The sequence below is a fragment of the Podarcis gaigeae genome (assembly GCF_964106915.1).
Source record: "Podarcis gaigeae genome assembly, chromosome: 2".
NCBI classification, from domain to species: Eukaryota; Metazoa; Chordata; class Lepidosauria; order Squamata; family Lacertidae; genus Podarcis; species Podarcis gaigeae.
In genome coordinates this window covers 63,916,517-63,929,739 of record NC_139679.1, presented here as the reverse complement: position 1 = coordinate 63,929,739, position 13,223 = coordinate 63,916,517, and the positions used below count along the sequence as shown (strand labels likewise).

The window sequence follows — 13,223 nt, the reverse complement described above, 5'->3', positions numbered from 1 at the left end:
CAAATCGTTCGACTCACAAGGTTTTTGGGATCCAAGGTATGACTGTATTTGGGAGGGAGGGATGCACGTGTGAATGTGCCCCAGTGTTAAAATTTCCCTATACACACATAACTAGGGTGGGGAAAGAGAAACTGAGCTGAAAAATTCACTTTCAGATTGTTTTCAAGCTGTACAGTAAGATGGACAATAGGTCTTCCTTCTCATGGATACAAGGAAATAGGTGGAAATAAAGCCACTCCCTAAAACAAAATTTAAGAAGACAGTCAAGACTGTTAACATGGGGCGGGGTGTCACCTGCATTTTTTAATCCTGTATTTGCATCATTGATACGGGTTTGCTGTTTCTACACCCCCTGGATATAATACTTAAGCTAAGGAATGCCTCTGACAAGGCTGTCTCCTAGCAACTTTGGAAATATGTAGACCAAATTGCATAAGTATCCTAGGCTGCAGTCACACCTAGGTTTTGGAAAAAAACAGCATAGTCCTGGAGCCACTTCAAATGCAAACAACCTAACTCGGATGGAGCAATCCTGTATACGTCTACTCAGAAGCAAGCCCCATTAAGTTCAAGTGCTTACCAACAGGTTTACCCCTCCAAAAAAGTTCTCTAGTGTCCTGTTACCTTCTTTTTCTTCTTTTTCTTCTGTGATCCATCTGCGGTAAGAGACTCCAGCTTTTTGCTCTTCTTTTTCTCTATAAAACAATTATGCAAGAAAGAAAATAAGAACATGCTTTTTTTAAAAACCAAAACACACACGCTCTAGCAGCTTACAAAAGCAGCCTTCCAGAGGTTTGACTTCACCCCCAAAGGCCTACTCCTCCATTGTCTCTCCAGGCAATGATGGTGATATTTTTAACATGCCATTTATTTATTTCTAAGAATATTTATAAAACACAATAAAAACTACAGCTGGGTGATGGATGGGTGTCTGAATATGTTCTGGAAAAACCCAACATGGTCAGCTATTTTGCTACCAATCTTCAGCCACAGAAATCAATCCTAAATCTTAAAATCAAACAAGTCCAAATATGCCCAAGGGACTCACTTAAACCTGTAGACATTAGTCAGAAAAGCATTCTGCTGTAGCCAACAGAATGGTTATGGTGTGTGTTTGATTACAGGGTGTGCTTTTTGTCCCCAACAGTAAAAAAATGTTGGCGACCTCTGCACTAGGTGATCACCTGTTGCTATATGGGACCCTTTACAAGATCAGGGATATAACATTTAGACTGCTCTGTGAGTGGAGGCAAGGTGGCATTCTGTTCAGAAATATTGGCAGCTGCACAGGAATTAAGATAATAGCATCACAGAAATTGTTCCTTTTCAAAACCTTTAGTAAAAGCTACAATATAAGGTCTTGCCTTGATTTCCCCCCCATGCATAATTGCCTCCCCCCCCCCTCCACACAATGACTTAGATGTGAGTCTGGCATATAAGAAGCCTTTATATATTAAATGACTTTCCAGTCATGTCTCTGGTTTATAGAGGGAGAAACTGAAGACATTCCTTGCACAGGTATCAGACACCCCATTTCTTTTTTACATTAGTGATTCATTTGCCCAATGCCTGGATCAACACAGCCATATGTATATATCCGTGCACAGCTGATTTTTCCAAAAACTATATACCGTATGTTAAGTCACAGCCTCATCCTTCCCCAACAATATAGCTGTAACTCAGCTTTGTCAGAAATCTCCCCTCCCATCTATTCCATTGCCCTTTCTCATCCTCTGCTGGAGAAGGCTGGGACAGTCTTTCCCTGTGTGAGGCAGCAGCAAAGCAAGAGAGAAATCACTATGGAAGTATATTAGCAACAGGAATGTACCAAATCTTAGCAGGCGCCTCACACAGGCTGGAGCTGCTCTTTTAACAGAGAATGATTAACAGCCATCCTCTCCCCACTCTCTCTGTGTGGTAACAGCAGCTCTCAGCACTTAAAGGCAGCTTTAATACTGTAGAGTCATCAGCACAGATATCCATGGCTTGCTCAATTACTGCTAAATGTCACAAGAACTAGCAGCCCTTGCAACTGAATTTCATTCCTCCTGTGAATCTATGCATGGAACTGGGATGGTACTTTTCCATTTGTTTTTAAAAACAGACCCTTCCCTATGTAGGACAGAAGGCTGTTCCCTAGCTCAGTGGGGCCACACAGATGCCTGGCCATTTAATAGTGGGAACTTCTCCTCTTCCCCCTGCCTTGCCAGGACCAGCAAAATGGGGGGGAAATAGAGCTGGGGGTGAGAGTGCATGCACACAAGTGGAATGTGCAAAAACACCACAACAGCAAGGGCTGCTCTTCTTATGGGACATACCTGCATATGGCTTCTGCCCTTTCCTGCATTTGCAGAAAATGGTCCTTGCTGCTCAAAATTGCACTACAGAAATCCATTACAAGCACAGGCACGGCCTTAAGTTGGAAGAGCTTTGCTGAGTAAAGCAGCCAGCTTATTCACTGGCAGCAAAGAAACTCCAGCCACACGACTGCATTGTTTGGGAGGCAACAGGGAGCAAAGGGAGCCCAGCTTGACGGACCAATATATATGAGGATAAGGCACATCAAGCTGGTCCTAAGTTTAAGATTTATTTTTCATACCCTGCTTTTTCTGTTAAACCACCACCAAAGCAGCTTACTATGCAATGTATCGGAACAAAATAGGGACAATACAACAACAGCAGGCCCTATTCAGATGCTCTACTTCTGCATTAAATCAAAACCCAGAGTAGCTCTTTCCTCTGATATTGTATAGGGCTGGTGTCTGTAAGGAGGCTACGTGCAGCTCCACACATGAAAGCCCCCCTATCTTCCCTGCTTGGGCGGGCACCATGTGGAAGGATTACTCCGAACCTGTGACACAGCCCTGCCCCTGCTGTTTGACCCAGAAGCAGAGCACCTGAATAGAGACTGAATCAAATGGGTGCAACCACAACAACAGGGGACCCACACAGGCTTAGGGGAAACAGGAGGATGAAAAGTTGGGATCGTGTTTTTGGAGACTCTCTGAACACAGGATTCAGAGTCAACCTTCTGCGTAGCTTGGCAGAAGGGTGGAGAAGGGCAGGCAGCCACAGCCTGGTGACCTCCAGATCTGCTGGACTCCCAATTCCCATCAGCACAGGTTAGCATGGTCAACGGTCAGGGATAACAGGACTTTTATAGTCCAAAGCTTCTGGAAGGCACCAGGATACAGAAGCCTATCCAAAGCCCGCTGAACAGACGGTCTTCTGCAGAGAAACCTGCCGGTCTGAAATCTTGCATCCTTTGCTTACTAACACAAACGCACACTAAGCTTTCTTGCCCGCTAGCAATACCGCACAAACCCATCTGGGGGCAGCAGAGTGTGCTGAATAGGGCAAAGGACACCTGGGATTGTATGGTGTGTTTTTGTGTGTGTGATGCTCTTACTCTTATCAGCTTTCTTCTCTTTGCTGCCTTTTTTCTTTGGTGTTTCGCTGCCGGTTGAAGACTTGTCTTTCTTCTTCTTCTTCAGCTTTTTCGGCACTTCTACGCCACTCTTTGCTTTCAGCTTCTTTCCCTTCGGCTCGCCCAGGCCAGCATCCCCAGCTGCCAGCTTTCGCTTCTTGGACGGCTTCTCTTTTGCCCCAGCCTTGGAAGATTTGGTTGCTTTGGGATGCTTGACTGCCGCAACAGGGGTGGCTTGGGGCTCTCCCTGGGCAGCTGCACCAGGAGCTTGGGCTGCGGCTTCCTCTGAGCCAACTCGTGCGGTCTGGGTGCTGGCCAGCAGGGTGAGTGGCAACTGCCCTGCGGGATTCCTTTTGGTGCTGCCGTTGCTCTGAGCCTTTGCGGCAGCTTTCTTTGCAGAGGCGGCTTTGGAGCCGACGCTTCCCGCTCCTTTTTTCCTTGCTGCGGCCCCCTTAGCCCCCTTGGTCTTTGCCACTTCCTTTCCAGAAGATGGTAATGGGCCAATCTCTGTGGGAACATAATTGAAAGAGAGAGTGACTCAAGTGCTCTTGACAGCCTTACTAGCTAGTGAGAAGCTTATGCCTCTCCAATGCCTCCTACTTCCAAAGCACTGCGGCTCATGGGACCAAATTAGGACCAAGCTTCTCGTTGAATGTTTAACAGCAGGAGAAAAAGACCCAACTTATGGAGGGGTGAAGCCAGAAAGTGATGCTGGAGGACTCTTTGAAGCCTTAGCCTTTGGCCTGTGGTCCCTCAGGGTTCTGTCCCTCATGCTATTCAACATTTACATTAAACTGCTGGCAGATATCATCCAGAGTTTCGGGCTTTTGTGTCACCACTATGCTGATGACACCCAGCTATCTGTGTCCTTTTCGCCTAAATCCAAGGTAAGGCTGGACAATGTTGGGTTTTCAACATTGCGATTTATCACCCTCCAAACATTGCGGTTTGGCAATGTTGAAACAAGCTGCATCAGGTCCTGCCGGGCCTTGGCGGGGTGTGTGTGTGTGTGTCTAAAAGAGCCCACACCCCGCAGCTGGCTCCCACGAGCCAGAGGTGATGTGGGGGATCTTTTGAACTTCTCCCTTGAGGGGGAAGAACAGCCACCCCCCTTCAAGGGAGAAGTGTGATGAGCAGCCCCGATCCTGCTTCTGCTGGTGGGCAAGCAGGAGCCGGATCAGGGCTCCCTCAGCTGGGGAGGGGGAGCACCTTAATGGAGCCCCCCCCATTCTCTGGCTCATGTGGCGGGTTGGGGGGCACTGTAAAACTGCTTGGCTGAGGCGAGGGCAGTGGCGCACTCCTCAGGCAAACAGTTTAAAGATGCAGAGGGAGGAACAAGATGTACTGGCAGCTCACTGATGCAGCTTGTCTCTCCCTCTGAAGGCAGACGATGGCCGTTTCACTCAGCGGTGTATTGCTGGTGAAACGTGGCCTTCCGAGTCCCTCTGCCTCCAGCTGCAGCTTGTTTCTCCCTTGGCGCTGGTAGCAGGAGGACTTGGAAGGCGTGGTTTCACCAGCGATATACCGCTGAGTGAAACTGCCATTGCAGTCTGCCCCTCATACTGATATATCGCCCAGGCCTAATCCAAGGAAGTTGTCTTAGTTCTAAAGTGATGCCTTTCATCACTAATGGGCTGGATGAGGGTGAACAAATCCAAACAATACAGAGGTTGCCTAGGCTGACTGCCATCAGAATAAACCCAGAGTTTATCATAGCGTTTATCATGTTTTGCCAGCTTTCAGCAAGAAATAAAGTGTGTATTTTTCCTATTTTAGCAGCTACGTTGTGTGACAGTTTGCTCATTTAGCTGGCCATATAAAAATTTAAGAAAGCAATCAGAAAGAGGAAAGGTAGGAGGACACACTTACTCTCACTAGTAACCCTGGGGAATGATCCACAAATCCAACACCTATTCCCGTCAGGTGTCCTGCCCAAGGGATTCTTAAGACCACACACACACACACAAAGCATGCCTGATGTGTTCCTGACGGATGTCCAACAGGTGGCAGCAGAAGACTTGCTCGTGCCGACTAGCCTATATTTTAACGATTCATGTTTTTGGTCACAGAACTTTACAGAATCCCAGGACACAAACGGAAGCCTTGCACTTCAGACACCATGACTCCAAAGTGCTAAATTTTTAGCTTTTTAGAAGAGATTTCCCCCCACTTGCTTCTGAAAACCACCTTTTTGGTCAAAAACAGGGCAGAGCTCCCTAAATTACCTAAGCCTATGGATGTTGAAAGAGCTAAATATCTCACGTGACACAGATCCCCATTGTAAAATGTCTGCCACCACCCCAGACACTTAACTGAGAAGATGAGCAGAAGGGGACTAGCTGCTTCCCTAAAGTGGCGGGGCGGGGGAGCACTTCCAGGTTACAGGCATCCCTCAGCACACAGGCCTATTTTGGCCAAGCCATGGGTACCAGCCCCTACACCTGATGTCACAGTGTGGGGCAGGTGAAGTCCTGGCTCAGCTGAAAGGGCAGGAAAGTAGTTTCTGGGTCTTTCTAAGCCCCTTGCAAAGCTCTCTGCCAAGAGCAGCGCAGGCAGTATCTAATGATACTGTGCTGTCAAGGTGATTGACAGGTAGGCAGCCCAGGGTGGCGGGGGAAGGTAACAATCTGGCTTGCTGCCCTCCTTTCGTTCCCCATTCCTGTCCTAAAGAAAAACAAACGCTACGCCACACTTCAGAACACAGCTGCCATCTTCAGACGAGTGACCTTAAGGGTGATGCTACGAATATGGCGTGCAAGCTAAGAACAAACACACTGCATGGGGTTAACCCTTCAGTGCAAAATACTGTCCCCACCCACCTGAGGAGAGTCACTAAATATGTCCATGCAGAAATCCGTGGCTGCTATACCCTCTGCCTCCTCCCTCAGAAGATCTCAGGAGTTTCATGCCACACTGAATTTGGGAGGAGGCAAAAGCAGCAGCTGAGACTCACTGCTTGAACCCCTCCTGTTCACCCTGATAAATGGGGACCTCCTCACTTTGTGCTGAATACGAGAGGCAGTTGGGACAAGTAGACCTGTGCCCATATCACATCATGACTGATTTACTTGAACATTCCTCTCCTCCAGCCCTTCTGTAAGGATTCACCCTCCAAGACTAACCTGTCTTCTGCCCAACTTTTTCCTTAGCATCGGCGTCCGAGTCGCTACTGTCACTGGAAGAGCTGTCGCCAGAAGCCATGCTGATGGGAGGACCATGAAGAGCAGAGGCAGCTTTTCTGGAACTCTGTTTGGATAGCGCAGGAGCGGCACCCTTCGGCAGAGTGGGCAGTGGGGTCTTTATAGGGCCCGTGAAGCCCTTTAGGAGGGACTAGAGGAGGGCAGGGGGTGGGGAGGAGAGAGAACACATACACAAGTTAGGAACTGGAAGTTATTGCTATCCGTCTTCAAGCTGAAGAACAAGGAAGTGGTACCTTACAAATCACCACCGGGTAGCCACTTAACTGGATACTTTTTCATAGTCCTGCTGCAATACTGACAAGTGAGAATCCAGGAATGTGGTTCTTCAACCTCTGTTTCTCTTAATTTTAATGAGGCATCAGAGCATTGGTGGAAGGTGGGAAGAGCATGAGCAAGGAATTGTCAGGGCATGTTGCCATCCACCTGTCTCGAGAGACAATGGAGTGTGTGAAGTCCAACTGCTGCGTTAGCAGCACTGAAGTGACTTCCCCGGGGCATAAGCCTGGACTGTGTGTATGAAGTCCTGGACTGCCCAGATGGCAAGACCCCACTCTCAACCTCGCTGATGTTGTCCAAAGGAAAGCAGAGCACTATGCTTGGCACCAGCTTGGCTGCAGGAGTTGCTGGAAGGAGGCATACAAGGCTCCATCCAACTGTCTTAGAGACTCCATTCCAGATTTGTGTAGTTTACTCCTTAGCCCTTTCTTCTCCCAGGGACAGATAGGTAGCCGTGTTGGTCTGCCATAGTCAAAACAAAAAAAATTCCTTCCAGTAGCACCTTAAAGACCAACTAAGTCAGTTCTTGGTATGAGCTTTCGTGTGCATGCACACTTCTTCAGATACACTGAAACAGAAGTTACCAGACCCTTCTATATAGTGAGAAGGTGGGGAGGGGTATTACTCAGAAGGGTGGTGGGAATGGGTGATTGGCAGATAGCTGTGATGAGCCTGTTGATGACTCTTAATGACTGCAATAGGTCTTACAGGAAAAAGCAAGGGGTGAGAAGGTGAAAAATGGCTTTGTCATACATTCTCACTATATAGAAGGGTCTGGTAACTTCTGTTTCAGTGTATCTGAAGAAGTGTGCATGCACACGAAAGCTCATACCAAGAACTAACTTAGTTGGTCTTTAAGGTGCTACTGGAAGGAATTTTTTTTGTTTCTCCCAGGGTTTAGGATCAGAGTTTTCCTTCTCCTAGGTGGGCTACCTTCCCAGGTTGACGAGCCCCATCTGCCCTTGAGAAGACAACAGGAACATAGGCTTTTGGGTCTATGTGGCTCAGCTGAGCCACATTGGATTCCTGGTCATTGGATTCCTGTTCTCATCAGCCCCAGCTCCCATGGTCAATTGCCAGAGATGATGGAGTTGTAGTCCAGCACCATCTAGAGGATACCGGGTTGGCTCCTCCTGGTCTATACAGCAGCTCTCCAGGGTTGCAGGCTGGATTGAACTTGGGACTTTCTGCATGCAAAGCAGATGCTCAACCCTTGAATTATGGACCTTTCTCCAATTAGGTTGCTAATTCCTGCAGGAGGCGGGAAAAGTTTTGCAGGGAGGTGCTATGTACAAGGACATACTAGTGAATTAAGCTTTCAGGTAGAGTTATGACTAGCCTTAAGCCCGCTGGGACCCGGGATCATCTGCACCATCATCACAAAAAACATGGCTCCAAAAGGGTCTAGCATCTCCCCCCTTCCCTTCCTAGATGATCCAGTGGCGTGGTGTCTGTGGCCTAGCTTAGCTCCCCATTATTCTGGCAAGCCCAGGTCATCCCCTCCTTCACAGCCCCATTTTCTGCCTCTTATGAGCCCGTGAAGGAAAACACACGACGAGTCCCGCCCCTGCCCGCCCCAGTGAAGGTAGAAGCAAGGAAGCAGCTCACAGGCTCTGGAGAAAGCATAGTTGGAGAAAGGCACAGGGACAGAAAAACCTGTCCAATGCTTCCATTCCCCCTCTATTGGGAGGCAGCGGGGGAGAGAGAGAGCATTTATGCCAGTATTTTATGGGTTTACAACACATGCAGTAAATTTGCTTCTCTGTTCTCTCCCTGTTAAGCATGCATAGTGGAGGCTGCTGACCATTACCACACTCCCAGGCTCACATGCAAGTCTAATGCGTTGCAGATGTACAGCTCATACTATATGCTGCTCATAAAAGGACATTTTATAGCTTAGACATGGCTTAAATTGCAAATAAAGAATTGCTGCCGTTTGCCTAACACAGCTCCCCTTGTTTAACCGTTGCATAGCCCTGCAGTTTCACCCTGGACCTCTCCCTTAATCAGGCAGGGCAGGTTAACATGAGGTCAGACACAGATATAATCAAGATTCTACTTCCAGGAAGCCCCTCTCATTCCGTTCAGCAGGTGCATTTAAGATGACAACACCTTTGCTGAACCTATTCCTATTCTCAGTTTTCTTATGAGTAATGTCAATACCAATTTTTAATATAAAACGTACAATAAAAGTTGAACCCATTTGTCCTGCACTAATATAACCTTACATTACTTATCTAGTTGCATGCCTCCCTCACCCCCAATCTCTTCCCTTTCATACCCCATGCACTTATCTTACAATGAAGGAGCACGTTTTGTCATTTACAAACAAAATAAAACCACCTCACAAAACCACTGGGTCAAGCCTGAAAGGAAAAAAAACACTGAAACGCCCAAAATTTAGGCATCCAGATAGTATCAGTATGGTGAAAACCCTCATTTAAACAAACTAACTTTATATTATAGGCATAAGGAGGTTTAAATATCATTATTTTAAAAGCCACTTTAAGTTCAAGAAAACAGTGCATCTTATCATGGGCTTATGAGATCAAATCCAACTTAAGACCGGGGGTCACTACAGACCCCAAGTGCTGTTCCTGAATAGTGTAACTATGTCCTGAAACAACAAATTATCCTTAAAGCAGCTTCCTCTTTCTTTTTGTTTTACATTAAATTGGAAACATTTTTTTAAAAAAATATCACTTTTGGTCATGACTACAATACCAGATCAATAAATGTTGAACCCATTTGTCCTGCACTAATATAACCTTACATTTCTTATCTAGTTGCATGCCTCCCTCACCAGCTTGCAGATAGGGGAGACCTTCCTTCACCAGGCTTGACTAAGCAGCTGTAAGAACTATTTTTACCAATCACACTTAACATCTGATGCATTTCCAAGACCAGTAAAATGCCCTTCTTGCTCACAGCAGCCTTCCCTTATGAAACTGTGAGACAGGGCTATTGTGTCTCCAGATGGGGTTCAAGACTGATCCCCAGGCCCAAGACTGCTGAAGTGAGCAAAACTCCAGTCTATATGGTGTTAATAGCAGATAACCATGCAGTTGAATGGTGAAATCCACACCTTGCTGGCATTACTTATAGCTATGAGGCCAAGCCTTATAGTACTACCATCCATCTTAGAAAATCCTTTGTGCAGACATGCACCATTAAGACAGAACATCAAATGCAGCCCAATGGAATGTGTGCTAGTGTTAAGAGCCGTCATCTCAGCATGCAGCCCCCATATATAAAGAAGCAATACCTGCGAAGCCTCCTGGTCTTCATCACTGCTGGTCGCTTCAGATGAGCTCTCTGGCTTCTCCCCCACTCCTTGTTTCTGTGGTATGCTTGCTAAAAGAGAAAGAAAGAGGGGAAACTGCCATCTGTGATATTTCTACTGCTGCAAAACTGTTGTGACACAAAGAGTATCTAACTGTGGAGACAGTGCCAACCCAAGAGCCTTATGAACTTTTACCCGCAGAGTTTGCCTACCTCAACTTTGCCAAGGTAGTCGCTGCAAAGGGTACATAGAAGTTTAGGTGATGGCCACTGGGGTTGCTTCAGCTGTGCTATAGGAGTACCAAACTTTCCTTACTTCTTTTCTTTTTCTCTCCAAGGTAGACAAGTGAGGAAGTTATTGGTACAAGAGCTACGTGAACCTTGCACCCAGCGAAGAGGCAGACCACTTTCAAGACTACTTGAATTACCACAGGCAGACCACGTAGGGGCCACATTTCCTAAAGGAATTGTGCCAAATTCCTTGTGCTCCACATCTCGCGTCTAGAACTAGCCTCCTAAAGAAGGTTCAGAATACTTAGGGTTTCTTTGAGGGCATTTTTTAAAATTAAAAAACAACAACAAGAAAATCTCCTTGTGAGATCAAGAAAACACTGTGAGAAGGAAAACCATAAGGTTCTTCTCTAGTGCCCTTGTAATAAGACAAAATGGAGATATAACCAAGGAATTTCTCCCATTGAGACTTGGCGAATTGTGCTCTCTCTCTCTCTGTCAAATTTCTAATGCGAAATAGCCACTGAGGGTGGGGAGGATTAACTGGAGTCATGGCTTAGCCTCATCACCTATTTCCCTGGCTCAGTCTTGGGATACATGGTACACCCTTAAGGATGAACAAGAATGCCTGTCACCTCAACATCCAAGATTCCAGGTGAGAGGCTGTGGCTTTCAGATGGCTAAACACCCTTTGTAAACATGCCATGAATTGGCTAGGATCCTTCTCAGTTCCCCCTCTCATGGGGGCACTGCTGTCTTGTTGCATATCTTTACTGTGCTTGCCACGTTCAAAGGTGACTGGAATTCCCCCCATGTCGTCTCTTACCAGGCGGTGGGATCTGCTTGGCGGTTGTCAATGCCTCCTCCTCGCTATCCGAGGAACGGCTGCTTCCAGAACTCTCCTTGCGCTTAGGGATCCCATCGGGTTTATCAGGCGGAGCCTGGCTTAGTTTAGACTTCTTGGAGGAGCTCTGCTCCACCTTCCCCGTTGTTACTCCAGCAGGGCCTTGGCACTTGGTGGAAGCAGAGTTCGGTGTACTAGAGCTGGCCTGTGCATGCTTCCCTGGAGGAGCAGGTGTTTTTACTGCTTTCGGCAGAAAAAAGGGATGAATGGGGGGCTGCAGGAAGATACAAAATCAGAAATGTCCATCAGAAGTTAAAAGAAGAGGGTGCAAACTTCACAACCAGCCATTCTTGGAATTAACAGACTATTCTTATGCCTAAAGAAAGCAGGTTCAAACATTCTTGTTTCTATTGCCACCTATCATGCATGAACAATGCAAATCTTCAGGGCAACTCCGTTCCCCGTCACCGGGTATTCCTTAGGAGGCCAGCAACAATGAAGCTCAAATAGTTGATCTTTATTTTTTGTTTTAAAAAAACATGTTAAGGTACCCTGCCCGTACGGGCCAGTCGTGTCCGACTCTAGGGTTGTGCGCCCATCTCACTTAAGAGGCCGGGGGCCAGCGCTGTCCGGAGACACTTCCGGGTCACGTGGCCAGCGTGACAAAGCTGCATCTGGCGAGCCAGCGCAACGCACGGAAACGCCGTTTACCTTCCCGCCAGTAAGCGGTCCCTATTTATCTACTTGCACCCGGGGGTGCTTTCGAACTGCTAGGTTGGCAGGCGCTGGGACCGAAAGGCGGGAGCGCACCCTGCCGCGGGGATTCGAACCGCCGACCTTTTGATCGGCAAGTCCTAGGCACTGAGGCTTTTACCCACAGCGCCACCCGCGTCCCTAAAAACATATTAACAACTCCCAACGCTGATCCCTGTTTCTTTTGTTACTTTTTTTAATGGATTTGTAATTTTTGTAGGTTTTGGGCCACCCAAGTGGCATGTTTATACTAGAAGGATGGGATAGAAATGTTGCAATAAACAAAAGAAAAGAATTTACATAATTGGCAGTAAAGTGCTATCACTTAAGAAAGATCAGAGGTGATGGGAGGGAGGCAAGGGAAATCCATGCCAGAGAGAAGCAGCCCTACCAAAGTGCCTATGGACAATGACAGTCACCATGGACCCTTATGACACTAGTATCACCACTGCCTCAAGAAGCTATTGAGAAGGGAAAGGTGTCATTAGCGCTGGGAACCAGGCAGCTTCACACCTGAAGTCTGAGCCACTAGTACAGCTGCACTCTTTGATTCTGTGCAGCAGAACGGATTCTCTTTTTACCTGTTTCACAGGCTTTGCAGCCGCCACCTCATCCTCTGAAGAATCAGAGCTGTCAGTCTCTGAGCTCTCTGCAGCTTTCTGGAGAGAGGCAGCTGCAGACTTCATTGGGCTTGCTGTCCCAACTTTTCCTGCTGGCTGAGCATTGCCTGCTTTGCCTGATGTGGCACCTGCCATCTTTGCAGCTGGAGCTTTCACAGGAGCGGGTGTGGGTTTCTGAGTTTCCTGAGCTGGTTTCTAGGAAAAGGGAGGATTGTTACATAATTAGATTGTGATAAGAGCAGAAGCTCTATATGCATAGAAAACTCAAGGGATTTTATTTCTGGGAAGGTCTAGATTACCAAACAACAAATACAACATATAACAAAATATACACATATATTTATTTTTTGTTGTTAAATTTCTGCTCCATCTTTCTATTTGCCTTTATGTTGCCATTCACCTCACATTTTTAAGGTTTTTTTTATTTAAAAAAAAGTTTAATTGCTGCCTCCATTAAGAAGACCACAGTTGCTTCCCCCAAGAAGCAAGGTGATAGTAATGGTGCTCATAAGTATAATGGGCTGTTATACTCAGTGTAGACCCACTGAAATTAACAGACATTATTATTATTGATAATAATAATAATATAT

At 46.8% G+C, this 13,223-nt stretch overlaps 1 protein-coding gene across 1 annotated transcript in view; it reads right to left on the bottom strand.

Moving 5' to 3' along the window:
• Window positions 1-13,223, bottom strand: part of TCOF1 (treacle ribosome biogenesis factor 1) — a 43,517-nt gene that overhangs the window by 4,679 nt on the left and 25,615 nt on the right. The window contains exons 11-16 of the mRNA XM_083728680.1: window positions 12,595-12,828; window positions 11,243-11,534; window positions 10,169-10,257; window positions 6,550-6,757; window positions 3,410-3,934; window positions 625-695 (exon numbers count right to left, since the gene is read on the bottom strand). Of these exons, the coding sequence (XP_083584806.1) occupies window positions 625-695; window positions 3,410-3,934; window positions 6,550-6,757; window positions 10,169-10,257; window positions 11,243-11,534; window positions 12,595-12,828 (1,419 nt within the window). The remainder of the gene's footprint in view (window positions 1-624; window positions 696-3,409; window positions 3,935-6,549; window positions 6,758-10,168; window positions 10,258-11,242; window positions 11,535-12,594; window positions 12,829-13,223) is intronic.